Source organism: Odontesthes bonariensis, chromosome 10 (assembly GCF_027942865.1).
Source record: "Odontesthes bonariensis isolate fOdoBon6 chromosome 10, fOdoBon6.hap1, whole genome shotgun sequence".
Classification (NCBI taxonomy): Eukaryota; Metazoa; Chordata; class Actinopteri; order Atheriniformes; family Atherinopsidae; genus Odontesthes; species Odontesthes bonariensis.
The window spans coordinates 30,233,708-30,248,486 of record NC_134515.1 but is presented as its reverse complement, the minus strand read 5'-3'; the positions used below and the strand labels follow the sequence as shown (position 1 = coordinate 30,248,486).

Sequence of the window (14,779 nt, the reverse complement as noted above, 5' to 3'; positions counted from 1 at the left end):
TTTCCAATATTTTTCTGATGAGTGACACTCATCCACACAGAGTGAACACTGAGATACTTGCTCACACTCTTTACTGTGTTACAGAACCAAGGTGGGTCACTCAGACACTGGCACTGAAAAGATACAGCTTTCCATATTCATTGTTGTCAGATTTTTGCAAGACGTAAACTGGGATTTCAGACTGACCTACTTAGATTCATTAATGAATATGTGGCTCTGTGCAGTCATATCTCAGTAAAAAAAAAAAACACAGCAAAATATTGAGATTTAGTACTTTACTCATCATAAAGATTATGTATTTCATCTCAAAGGAGTCCCAACTTTTCCAATCTTTAGATGCATCAAACCGTCAACAGATGAATAATAACAGATTCTAATAGTGAGGATGAAGATTATAGTTTAGAGTTTTCACTTAAGGGGGCACGGGGACATGGACGCAGGGTCATGGCAGCTCCTCACAGAAATCTTGAGGTCCCAATCAGGAACCTTGGGGCTGTGAGGTGACAGTGCAAACCACTCCATCACTGTTCTGCCCCTGTGACTGAATAACCCAGATAATTATTGTTGAATGTGCTACTGGATGTGAGTCAGTGCTTTTGCGGTCAGGGGTGATCGTGTCCTTAAGCTTTTATTGATGTGTGAATTAGTCTTTATACTTGGTCAAAGGAGGTGGCATTTGGAGGTTCCACTGTGGTGCTGCTGGTCCAGCAAGTTAACTTTTTAATGTGGGCTCACGTTTGGTTTTGTTCATAATTGAAAGTACGCTGCACTCTTTGAAGTTTGCATGTCAAGGGAGTATCTTTTTTATTGAGAACAAAACGCAGTCTGTCAGCTGGAACCATCACACGTGGAAAGAGTAATCTAACAAAATCCCAAACCCTTTGTGCAGCACTCTGGCAAGCTATCACTGTGACCTCATACAAATATCCAAGACCTGGATATCCTACAGGGAGAAGACTCGCCTCTATTAAATCACCACAGGATCTGTCCCTGTCAACACAACACCATGACTCACCTACTCGGGCCGTTTGTCATTATTGCTATAGTCTCCGTGTGCTCTCTGCATTCCTGATAGAAGCCCCTTATTTTTTCAAGATGCTAATAAAATGGCTCAGGACTTTGTGATATTTGGTTGCGGATCATTTCGATTTCCACAGTTTCCTGCAGGCACACAGCCCATGCCTATAAGTGATCCACTGTAGGGAACGGTGTAAAATACACTTTTACAGTAAAAAAAAAAAAACCCAAACACCTTTACTCGAGCATGTGCTATTTCTCTTACACTTTTTACAAAAAAAAAAAATACACATACTTTGAGTCCTCCACACACTGTCAGGTTTAGAAACATAGAGCGTTTAAGGTCTGTTTTGGCTGACTCACGCTCACATCCCAGACAAGTCCCCGGTGATGTTATGACATGACTTGTGGGCTGCAGCGTGAAGTTGAAACAGACAAAGTTGAGAGAAAAATGGGTTTTTATCTGTCTAAAAACATTTGATCGATTGTTTGACTTTTGGTCCAATCTTTCTTCTTATGAAATCCAAATTATTTCCAGACGTTGGATCATAGGCCCGTTTAGATGGTAACGGCGTTTTGGGGGCATGAAAACGCAAAAAAGTGAAACCGCCCTGGAATTCTTGAAAACGCTCCACTGTCGCGCCACCGTGTGAAGGATGAAAAACGCAAAACTGCGCTTTTCGTCACATAGAAAGTAGAAAGACTTTTGCGTTTCCGTATGCACGCAGATCTTCACCCTAAAACGCTCGTCTAAACGCAGATTTAAAAGTGAAAACGAAACGCCACTTTTGCGTTTTGGTTTCAGATCGTTTCCGTGTAAAGGTAGCCTTAATCTTTTCAAGCCTTATAATTATTGCAAGGCAATGTAGCTCACACAAATAGTCATGCCATGCCACTGTAAGGTCAGTGGGGATTTAGGGTTGGAACATACTCAGACTCCTTTTTTTTTTTTTTTTTGTAAACACAGTTATTTATTTCCACTCCAGTTTGCCCAGCCTTCCCACTCCCTATTACCCCTTAATCTCGTCAGTCCAGTGGTGATGTAACAGCTGCTGCGTACAACTGGTAAACTCCACATTCAGGTATCAGTGAGCGTGGAAAACTAGATTAAGTAAATATTTATATTGACATTCAGCAGTTGTTGCAGGGAGGTTTTTCCTCCAATGCTCTTGGAGAGAATCTTGCAGATTCTCCCCACATCTGCTCTCTGGCGTCTCGCTACTGAAGTCTTTTCATCTGCTGTGAGTGATTGATGCCGTGGCCCTCTTGTCCCTGGGCTTCTGCCCAGACTATTGAGGAGCCCCCTTGTCTGTGCCTTCAAAGAAATTCAGATAAATCACAAACTAAGTGTCTGCATCCACTGGCCAAACAATGTCGATAGGCTTTGCCCAGCTAAAGTCATACCTATGACCTTGTACAATTGTGCAGAAAAAACTCTAACCAGTCTCCACACACACACACACACACACATGAGAATCCTGCTGTGTGGCCAGAAACTTTGGCACATGATAGATGGATGCTATGTAGGGCAGCTGTTTCCCTTCAAGTGCACCCTTCCCGCCTAACCACCTGGAGATGGACAACGGGTATCAGTTTCTGATTGTGGGCTTGAAATAGTGGATATATCCTTCCCTGGACCTGGAATTGCTTTTTAGTCGAAGGTGATGGCTGTACATGTTGAAGAAGTGAAGTTAAGTGAAGGGGTGGCTGTTGGCTCAGGAGATAGAATGGTTGGTAAGTTGCTTTGGATAAAAGCATCTGCAAAATGAATGAATTAATACAATTAATATGGAATGAATGGAGGACAAGCTAAGAGCCTAATGCGTTTTTTTTTTTTTTCGTGGTGAAAAGTGCCTGCAGAGGTAACAGTAATTGTAGCAAATAGAGTTTGCTTCTGACTGAGTTTGAGTCTTTGTAAAAAAAAAAAAAAACATGGTTCAAATACAGTACATGTTGTCTGACAGGCTTAAAGCCATTTAAAAATTGTGTAATTTCATTGGTTGACCATCAGAATGGCTCCAACTGTTTGCATTATTCTCCCAACTGCCTGCTGCACATGGAGCATTACAGCGGAGTCATTTTGTGAGAAGTTACTCGGTAGTTTGTGGTCCAAAATTACAAAGTAATGACTCCATCGTTTTTCCTTTTCCATTTATATTTGACAAATTGTACATTTATCAGCCGCTATGAAATTATAAGATAATTTTTTTTTGCTTCCCAAAAGTGGGCAGAGGCATTAGGCTTAACTGCACACTTCAGAATAAATCTGTGTCGTATGAAATGGACGGAAGCCATCGCACCTTGACATTATAAGAGACCTCCATGTTTTTGTTGTTTTCACTCAAATGAATTATAATTGAGTGAATAATTGATTAATCAGCCATTTGTTTCAGCATTAATGTATGCAAATGGGGCCCCGGTGTGATCAGGATGCCAGTTGAAGATGTGTGGGTGTCGAGAATCGATGCCGCTTCTGGGTCAGCCAAGCAACGAGAGATGCAGACAAGTAATCAGTGACTGTGGCTCCTCAGGCTGTGCTTTCAAATACAAAACACTTTCTGCTCGGTTGTGCGGATTACTGCGAGACATGCCTGAAACATCACTGATGGCTGCCCAGGGCCTCAGAGGGGATCCTCGCAGATATACAGACACAGTCACTCATTAGCTCATGACCCACAGTCTTCTCAGGTGTCACACCAGCACTTACCCAGTTGAACCACACTGGATTTTTCTTCTCCGACATGTCACGGTGTCACGTTTGCCTTTTCAGACCTCGTAGCACTCTTTTTGGGGGTGAAAATGTTGTTGGTGTGCGTTTGTGCGTGTGAGAGAGAAACGGAGTGAGATTAAAAAACTTTCCTGTCCCACGGGGCTGCCTCTGATTCATCAGGCGGCATATTGCCAGTGACGGCGCAAGTTACTGAGGCTAAAAGCGCAACACTGGCTCAGCAGAATCGAAATCTCTCGAGCTTCGTTGATGCTGCATCTGTAGATATGAAGCACCCTGGTATAACAGGATTTTTAGTCTTCACACAACTTGAAGAAAGGTGGGCATTTTCCATATCCTGTCTCTGTTACAGTCACTGTTACTCGTATTTGCATTTGAAACATGGGAAAATTCTACTCTGTGAGGTGCTGGGTTGGCCGATGAAAAGGATGCATACCAAATAACCTAAATCTGCACAGTTAATGCTGCTTGTTATCCCAATTTCCCTCCTCTTTGCCAACGAATAATTTCTAAATGATAATTGATACTATCTACATTATTGTGAAAAAGTCTTTGGCCACCCCTCATTTCTTTGTATTCTGCTTCCAAGCAGCCAGAATTGTGTAATCTTCAAAAGTGGTCTTATGCAACAGCTCTCCAGGCTTTCTGAAATGTCTTTTAAAGTTTTTCTTTGAACTTTCGGGTGCATTTTCACTCATTTTCAGTCTAGTCCTGGTAGCTGACCTGTTAATGGAATGTGTGTGCGTTATGTTTTCAAACTTGTTAAGCCACTTAACATTGACTCATAAATATTTCAAGCATGAAAACCACGACGTACTCCAGGAATGAACCATTGTCACGTCTAAGCATAACAGAAAACCGAGCAACAAAGCCATTTTCAATTGTATCTTTAGGCACTCTGTTACTACCAGCCTTTCACAAAGATACATCCTTTGTTTCCATTTCTTTAGCTGCATTTACAAAAAAAACAAACAAAGATAACACAGTTTGACAGATAAAGAATAGTATTTATGCCCCTCCAAGGTGATTCCCAAAGAGCTGTTTGCTGAAAACAGGATACTGGCATATATCAACACTGTGTGCAGTGTGTCCTTATAAATCTGAGGAAACTGGACAAGTGAAGGACAAAAGAAGAAGTGGCAGGCCTAATAAAAAAAATAAAATAAAATATTCACAACAGATGAAGAGTATCTGAAATGTCTTTGAGATAAAGGGGGAAAAAAATCTAGTAAACACCTGAAACAGGACCTGTTCAGTTGATCATTCTGTCGGCCAAAGCTCTTATCAGAAATGGTCTCCACAGAAGGGTGGCCATCATGAAAAGAAAAGGCTGAGTTGTGCCAAATGACACAAGAAGTGGAGTGAAAATCAGTGGCAGCAGGTCTGATGGAGGGAGGAACCATCCCCAGAGCCCGGGCCGCAATATTACTGAAGCAGTGATGGATCATCTTCACAGAGAATGGAACAAAAGGCAGCCGACATCCAAAGAAGAGCTTTGGGATGTCCTTCAAAAAGCCTGGAGAACTATTCCTTAAGACTACTTAAAGAAATCTTGTCTAAGAGGGTTCAGGCTGTGCTGAAGAATAAAGGCGGTCACACCAAGTACTGATTTAAGAGCTCATTAGAATTGTACATACTCAGTTTTTTTCTTTTCTTCTAGGTTATATTTCCATTTATATTTTCAAGTTTTCCCATCTTCCTATATTAAAAAAAAACTAGGGATGGCGGAAGCTTTTTGCACAGTACCTTATGTAAACACATCTGTGACATCAGTGACATCATTTTGTTTGGTGTTTCAGCTCTGTCTGAATCCTTCCATCTACTGTGTCTCCATGTGGTACCTCTCTTTCCAAATAAACTCACTGGTCTCTCCTCATGTTGTGTCTTCTATTTCTCTGATCCACAGTTCAAACATGAAACCACGGTCTCCCTGTCCATTCAGTGGGGGGTAAAAAGGAAAAAACAAAACAAAAACACAACTCTCTATCATGGAGATGAGGCGAAAGAGATTGCACTCCTCTTTGATCTTTTGTGTCTCAATCAGCCTCTTTGAAAATGATCATTTGTAAGTGAACATGCGCATTTTGTTTGCTTTTGTGTCCCGTGAGCACTTTTGTATGCCTGCGTGTGTGTGTACATGCAGAGAGACAGACGGAGCTTTCAAAGCACAAAGACGTCAAACAGCAGAAGGCTTTTGATGATGTAAAGTGCAGAGGAGAGCCTTTTCTCCGGCCTCCACGCGGCAGATGAGTCTGATGAACAATGGGGTGAGGAGGAAGTGCGCTTAGAGGATGACATGCGCGCGCAGAAACGGATAACTGCAACACTCTCCTCTTGTGCTGCTCTCCATTATGTTAACATTTTTCTTCAGTCGTTTTTATATCTTATTTGTATGCCTAGAGGGGCTTAAGCCCACAGTTGGAGGTTTAGAGCCGTGCATTTTAGAGTGAAGTAGCTGCTGGCAGAGCGCAGCCCAGACATGAAAAAGAAACGAGCTGCTTGAAAGACAGGTGTAGAAATTTAAAGGCACCTCGTTAGGATTCAGTGTCTCTTTCCTTTGTGTGGTTTTGCTGCCCAGTTATGGTGCAGCGGTACAAGTTGACAAAGGCAAGGGATTAATAAAGTCATTCTGACTCTGATTTACTTGATCAAGTCTGTCCAGTCCAAACACTGACTGTTTTTTTGTTTAAAAAAAAATAAAAATTAAATTAAATTTGAACGTTACGAGAGAAATAGACTGAAATCACGGGGGTCACATGGTGGTGTTTAAGGTTAAATTTAACAATAATGCTAGCCTAAAGTATTCACCATCCTAGCTTGCGGTCTTAGCTTTATAACTCTTAACAACTTCCCTAAAACGTAGAAATGCGGATGATGCAAATTGGAATGGAATGTGAACAAGAGTTAAAGGGACACTATATTAAGTCATTTATTAGCTCAAATCAACATGTTCATTCATAAATTAGTCCTCATTGGTGTAAAATGATCTCTGTCAAAAATCTCACTGCCAGGCTGCCATGTCCTTCCGGTCTATGAAAAACGACGAAGTGCCTAGAGGGACATAAAGCACTTCGAATCGCGATTTCCCCACCAGGCCTGCAAGCGGAAATTACGTCATTGTGACGTCACGTCCGCCAAATGGCTTATTACAGCCGCTAATGCTAAATAGATTTTATCTGGTAAATTATCCCACTAATAATGCATTGATTGTTACCAAACTTCTTCCGTAGTACACATAGGCTCTTAACTCACAAAACGAGGCATTAGAAAGTTTGTAAGTTTACCGGGAGTTTATTTAAAAGAACACTTTCCAGCAACTACACACTGCTGCTAACGCTACCGCTGCGTCGACGTCACTTCACTTGATGTCTTTTTGTTTGTATGGACCTTGAGTCTGAAGCTATAGCTTCTTGAATCTTGACACATACCGCCTGCCGTAGTTCAAGAAGTTGCAACGCACATTTGAAAACGCGAGGCGCTAGAGAGCAAATTCATTCGACTTTGCAAAATAAAATTGCACCACTAGATGGGGGACGAAATTACATAGTGTCCCTTTAACTAATAAAAACTACTGACAACTAACCTTGCAACCAGCCATCAGACATTTCTAGCTCTAGTTGCATGTTGCTAGCTTAGCTGAAAATAGAAATAAATAGGTAAATAAGTAAAGGTTTAAAGGTTTACTGTTGAGATTTGAAATTTTGAGTTCCCCGTATCCTTGAATGCAGCACAATGACTGGTGTTCCTGTGAAAGAACAAAGCGGCATCGAACCGTAAAAAAAAAAACACCTCCTCACAACATTGTGGGAAAGTGCTGCCATGGCAGATTTCATACCAAGGTTGACATGTTTCTTGTAGGTTGCAGACCAGAAATGTCCCATTGCTTCATTCGGGATCTCCTTTAGCACAGGTGACACCGGACCACGACAGAAAGGAGTTTATTCTGTCCCACAGTACCTTACGGCCACGACTTTCATGGCGATGCTCAATTATTTTCATCCATTTGTAGTAACTGTGCTTATGTCAGTATAAATGACATCCTCAGAGTGAGCAGCCTGTGACAACATATTTAACTTTTTCTTTTGTCCTTCCTTCTCTAAATTACAAACCTTCATGATAAAGTCATCTTACCATAGTTTTACAAAGGTAACCTTTGTAAAACTGTGGTAAGATTGCATTAGACAAAATATCTAAAGTGCTTTTTGTCGTATATTTATTGAACTTCAGTGCTACAAACTGGCATCACAGCTTAGTGTAAGTGGTCTTTGAGTCCCTACAAATTTTCTAAAGGTCTTTTCTTAACGTTTTCTTTCGATGTCAAGGAAAAGAGCTTAGAAACAAACTATAGGAGGTAATTTGTTTTGATTATTCGTTCGGCCCCCAGGTCACAGGACACAAAGAGGGATTGCTTTGGTAGGCCTTTATATACTTGGGGGGGGGGGGGGCTAAGTGTTCTTCGGTGTATTCTTGAAGCTATACTGGACCCAAAAGGCAAAAAGGAATTCTTATGGAGGGGACATGAATGCTGGGTGAAGGACAGAAAATCATTCATCAGTCTGCTCCACATAACGGGTAGAGGACAGGAGAGGGAAGGATCATGTCTGCTTGGGACCCTCAGGTGACTGCACCTGTTCTTTCACCTCACTGACCCAGCTAAGAATCCAAAATGAAATAAAGAAAGCCCTGCGCCCCTTTAATTATTGTGAACTCACCTCATTTAGCAAGAATTCATCATACCAATTCACACTGCCTGGCTTCTCTGATGTAGCGGGATTTCATGCATATTTGAAGTATCAGCAGAATAGTTGTGCACTGTGAAATGAGCCGGTTTTGTCTCCAAAATGTCGCCTAACAAAGAATAATTAGTGCTGTCCTGTGCAACGATGGCAAGCAAGCCACACAAAACTGAAAACATATTATTCTTAATGCTGTGTGCTTTTGGACAACATCTGTGTCTATTGCCAGATGTGCTCATGGTTATCGCATTGACTGCGATAAAGCCGTAACATTAAGTCCTCACTGTCACTGTCCTTATGGCACAGCAAGAGTCACTTCTCCTCGGGCATTTCTTCCACCTCTGCGTTGTTGTAACCAATCAAAATTCCATGCTTACCTTCTGATTTAAAATGGCTGAAAAGACCTTTTCTCTACATCGGTGTCATTTGAGTAAAATTCCAATGCGTGGATCTTGTAGGCTGGTATGTCTTGTTTTTGTTTTTTTACTTGTTTTTTTGGGGGTATTTTAGAGCCAAAACACCCTTCTCACGCAGACTGATCTTATGTGAGGATAAGCCCACTCTAATTGGATTTCAAGATGGATGTGTCTAACCTGAAGGGAGAAAAGGCCGACTGGCGACATTGATTTCCTTCTCGTAACATTTCTTATCCCAAAGTGTGCCTCCCTCCATAATTAATCTCATGGGCTCTGTAGCCACTGATTAACTTCACACATACTCCTTCTCTCAGGTTAAAACAGTGGCCACAAAAGTGATGGAAATTGTGGAATTGTGAGTTTTACCATGATCTCCTTAACCTAGCATGGGTCTGACGGATGAGTCCACTGATGGCAGAACCGAACACGCCTGTGTTTGATGCTTTGTCAAAAAGAAAGTCGTGGTGTAACTGTTTCCTGAATTTGTCTCTCTGATTCTTTAATGGCAAAGTGAAGGAACTGGGCATCCCTTCGATGCTGATAATCACTTGATTCCCTCTCTTCCTGCCTGTCACACAGAATGCTTCAGGACATTCTGTTGCCCCGAGTTGCCAAATGAACCTAACAAGGTGGCAATTAGCAGATGGCGGGGGCTTTCTCGCTGTCTCCGGAGCTGCACTGTCACAGAATGGCTCATTAGACGCCCAGCGACACCCCTGCCGGTGACGTTATTGCACTACCTCCACTTTCTTTTAGGAGAAGCCCTCTGTCTGTCCAAACCCAGTGTAATTTGAGTGCCTGTGTAGTGGGTGATCGTGTAAATATCTGTGCTGCCGGTCAGTTCAGCCGTGGTGCTCAGATGTGTGCCAAGGCTCAAGGCAGGCTGCGAGGATTTAATAGAACACAAAGATTGATAGTTTCACCTGAGTGCTCACTGTGTTGTGTGCAGGCTGTTGTTTTCTTTCTCTGTGTTGCACTTTTAGCCAGGCTTGGTCATTAGATGCCAATCTCTTTAACAGTTTGTTGGTCAACCAGCGTTTCTGCTAAGATTGGACATGAAATTAAGCTCATCTTTGGATTGCAGCCTTAAAATGACTTCATAAATGCACATAGTCAGATCTGTCAGAATTATTTTTTTATTATTTTTTTTTTATTATTATTACTTTCAAAACTCAGACATCTGTTTGAACTTCATCTTTTCAGTATCAGTAAGTGACCCACCTCGGTGCTGCGTACATACTGCATGTTAAATGCACGTCACTGTCCCTGAAATCCATCAGTCAAATGTAATGGCTACTGCTTTGGCTTTACTCACCAAGTCCTATACCTGGGCTTTGGGTGGCAGTAGGATAGTTGGCGGTTTTGTAAAGTTAAATTTGTTATGGGAGCAGAATATTACAGAATATAGGCTGTCACAGATTTGGTGATTTCTTGCCTCTCTGAGTAGTTAATTCTTGGATGATTAGCCAGCTGCCTGTGTTCCCTGAAGTTGCAAACACTCGAAAAAGGCTCATCATACTAAATGTATCACCAAAGTACTGCATTTTGCAAGGTAGCTTTTATGCGTCATATGTAATTTGTGCTTTACAGTAAGTTATTGAAACCCATTGTTATCCCAGATGTTCACTTTAAGAAACACTCATTCACCACTGTGACGTCAGCATGAAGTTGGTGCTACTTCTTCTTTTACTTAGATTTTTTACACCGGCTTGATCATTAACTCTTCTTCTCTGGTGTTGTATGACAGTTGAGCATAACCCACTATTGCGACTGTGACTTTATTGCTCTGCAACAGCCTGGCAAATCACCAGTTAACGACAGGATACCTAATTTTGAGTAGGCTGCAAACTCAGTTATGTTCTGCGACTGCATCAACGCAAAATCTTTCATGCTCACATAGAGATGTATCTTAGGATCAAGAAATTGTCTGCACCTTTTACACCCCTAGATGCAAAAAGTTTTTCCTTTTTTGAGGCTTAATTCTTTGAGAATAGCTTAGGGAAAGAAACTCGCTTTTAGTGCCAACACCTCAACGATATCGCTAACATCCTAACATGGAATGTTAGCACCATCACTGTAGTTATGTTGGCATGCTGATGCGCGGCCACGGTGAAGCTGCCTGCTTGTTGGCCTCCACAGAACATAGGCTTACAGAATTTTTTTTACAGAAAATTACAGATGGTAAGCTTAACTGGGAGCTATAGGTTCCCATAGCTAATACGGAGATGATGGAGAGCAGCATGGGGCTTGCTTTCATTTTTGTCCGTGTATGGGATGGAGATAGGAAGTTGGAGTTGCATTACAACATCTCGGCAGTACGTTTGCACTCTGCACATCTTTCATTATTGATCTACAGTAAGTAAAGCCCCTCCTTTTCATTTTCCGTCCGTCCCCTTCTTTCCTCTGTGTATGGCAGATGCACAGATCCCATGAAAGCAGAGGCGGCGACACGGCGGAAAACAGGAGCTTAAATGGCTTTCAGTGGAAGCAGGAAAGATGAATGAACCAGAGACGGCTGATAGCGAGTCAGACAGGGATCTTGTCCGTAGGTGCGAGGAGCCCTGCGGGGATCTGCCGTGGCTGATGAATCTCCACAGTGAGGGAGGCAAAGACGCACAGTCAGAGATGGAGCTATGGAGAAATGATTAAAGGGCAGTCAGAGGGAGGCGTGTTGAGTTTTCACGTGTGTTCCCATGCATCATCATTACTCTGCGAATATACCCCCCACCCTGCTGCTCCCCTTTTACCCACCGACTCGCCCTGTAAGAGGTGGAACGCCTAACAACCAGACGACGAGCCACAAAGGCTCCCTTTGTGTCCCAAATGCCTCATGCGGCCAGCGCGGCAGGCCAGCGATGCGCTGCCTTGTAACCTAGCGGGAAGCTGCCGCTTCGCCCCCCTTTTCCCTCTCCTTCTCTGGAGATACGATGTAGCGCGTTAACACAACCTGACAGGCAGGCCACAAAGACTACACTGTTAGATGCACTTAAGTGGTAGTTCGCTTTGGGCAGGGGAGGTGATCTGCATGTGTTTTTTGTGTGTTGGTGCATAGGAGGGGGAAGACGGATGAGAGACTGATTTTGTTGCATCATTGGTGTTGTCTTCCATTTGTTGCAGGAGTCCTGTGGTAACAATTGCCCCCCTTTGTTTCCCATTCTGAAACCAGCCACCCACCCTCTCTAAGCAATGTGTGACGATATATTTTTGGCATGCCTGATGCGGGAACAATAACTCCCATCGTCTTTACCATACTGTACCCTCTTGTTGGAATTTGGGGTTTTTCATGTCTCGTAGCTCCTGGGAACACGGTCCGCAGCCTTGTGGCTTTCAAGTTGATGCATGGTCAGACCCAGCTTTTGTTTCCTTGACCTAAATTCCTCACATTTGTCGCGCCACTTAAAAGCTCCATGCAGTTACATAATGGAGACCCCATGCCTCACTTTACCCTGATCCTCACTTATACCTGTGCCACGCTGCAGTTTCTGGACTATTTCACCCCAAGTAATACTCGGATAACATGCAGAGGAGCTCGGTCTCACGCGAGAACACTCAATAGGCGTGTTGTTGTTGTTCCACGTAAATTGTGAGATGGCAACGTCTCCCGAAGCTGTTGCTTCATGTCAGGCAGGGTCCACATGACACGATGGAAACGGTGATTGGGTGCTATTGCAAAAAGCCATCTTCCCATTTCTACATGTAGCTGTGATTACATCAAATGTGCCTCTTTTATTCCGATGTGGCGGCAGTTGAAGATGAGAAATGTTTTTATTTTTTTGTAGATGTCATGACGTCGGCTGCGTCTCTGTAGGGCAACTGAGGGAGGAAGACGCAGTGTTTGAGCTTCGACGTTTTGCGCATTCTTGCAGCTATTACACACAGTCATGAGATCAAGCTGCGTGTCGTGACTACAGGCCCCACACGGGTTTTCATCAAAAATTGTTCAAGACCACATCTTGGCAGATTTTCAGGCAACACAATTCTGCTGATCACAGCGGTAGGGGATAAAGATGAATAAATCAAACCTACAACATTTTAAGATCTGGTCATGTTATACTTTTTTTTAGTCCCCAGGAGCTAAATTGCTTCTTCGGTACTTCCTGCTGAAAACCAGTACCATAAAAGATATAGTTAGTGTTTTAGAGTGGAACTCCTATCGTGTACTGGATGCGTAGGAGGCTGCACACATCAAGAATTCAATTTTTTTCACTGGAGGATTTTTTTTTTTTCCTCCTCACTTTTGTCACTACAAAGACTTTTTATTCCATCTCTGTCCGACCGTTTCAGCTTGTCTGAATCCACTTTTGTGTGTTTCTGAAGTGAAGAATGGATGTAATTGCAGTTGACGAATGTTTTCCATGGAGCAAATCTACAATGACCACTGAGTTTGCAGCTGATCACTGAAGCCCTGCGGCAGAGGTCTAGTCCCTCTTCCCTCCTTAGGCCTTTTCACTTGTCAGCATCATCCCTTTATTTTTCATTTTTGCTGATAGGGTAGGTGCACCTTATGTTTTGGGGATCGAGGAATAGTTGTTGCCACTACTGCTCCATAACCACTACTCCTCGGCCACTTTACCTTGGTCGATGCTAGGATGGAAATTGCGATTTGTCTTAAGCGTCTGGCAGGCTCGACTCAAACCTTTAGGATATTAACCAGCAGATTTTTGTACGAACAGTCTCTACAGGTGTCCTGCTGGAAGGATCTGGCTGACTGATGCGCCTCTCTGTAGCTTACTGCAATTCTCATTAGGCGTCTGACATTATTCACAGCCTGGCTGCTGCTTAGCTTTGATTTGTCAACGTTTCCTGATCTGGAGAGGATGTACAGGTTCTCAACACTCGTGTCAGAGACTCTGGCAGACATCGACAGAAACCATTAGCACACTCTTGCTTTGTTGCTGCGCGCATCCGAAAAAAAGCAGGTGCAGAACCGGAAATTTTGATGAAGCACTTTTGAAGGTATAACTGTGAGTTTCTCTAAACAAATGACACTTGGAGTTTGAAGTCGATAAAGGTTCCTTGTGCTCGTTACCTCAGTCAGGCGCGTAAGGTTGATTTGGCACCCCGCCCGCTGCTGTGCACTTTGGAGGAAAAGGCTCTTGTAGTGTAAAGCAGAGCCTATTTTAAGCACATCTCACCTGTCTCTTCATAGAGAAAGTAACTTCCCACTCGGCGGACATGCCCTTCTGTAGCAAACGCAAGGGACTTCTCTCTGTTTCCAGGACAACTTGATTAATGTTTGATGTAACAGAAATAATCACACCGGGTGTTTTGCAAATGAGTTCCATGTAGATGATCTCCTGTGTGATTGACTCGTTAGACTGATGCAGATTTCTCTCTCCTTCCCTCCAGGTAAGGTGTTGAATACTGATTTGCGTCACTACCTCAGTCTGCAGTTTCAGAAGGGCTCCGTGGACCACAAGCTGCAGCAGGTGATCAGGGACAACCTGTACCTGCGCACCATCCCCTGTGAGTAGCTGCCACAGCCTCGGGCACCACATCCTCCTCTCTCTGTCTGGGCCTGCTTGTTGCCCTCCGACCTCTCCAGAGGGAGCCTGGTCTGTTCTCTTCTGTAGCACTGCTTAGACCGTCATACTACACATTCAGTTCTTTCTCTTTCCCTCTGCTCCTCAGTTCAACTTCTAAAGCAAAGCTGTGCTGTTCACTTCATATTCTTATGATAAGTAAAGTGGACAGTCTTTGGTTTAATGCAAACATTGTGCACGGACGGCTAACATTTTCTAGCAAGACTAAGATGTGACTGCAGGGAAACTGTATTGCAGCTGAGTGGAATGAGACACTTGGTTTTTTTTTAATGAGCTTTTGAGACTGAACATATATTGATTGAATTTTCTTTTTTTTTGTACTTTCAGCGTGTAGATTTG

The 14,779-nt window shown here is 43.0% G+C and overlaps 1 protein-coding gene across 2 annotated transcripts in view; it reads left to right on the top strand.

Moving 5' to 3' along the window:
- The window catches only part of magi3a (membrane associated guanylate kinase, WW and PDZ domain containing 3a), a 136,654-nt gene that overhangs the window by 66,996 nt on the left and 54,879 nt on the right, over nt 1-14,779 (top strand). For both annotated transcript variants that reach the window (XM_075475219.1, XM_075475220.1), the window contains exon 2: nt 14,247-14,363. In XM_075475219.1, the coding sequence (XP_075331334.1) occupies nt 14,247-14,363 (117 nt within the window). The remainder of the gene's footprint in view (nt 1-14,246; nt 14,364-14,779) is intronic.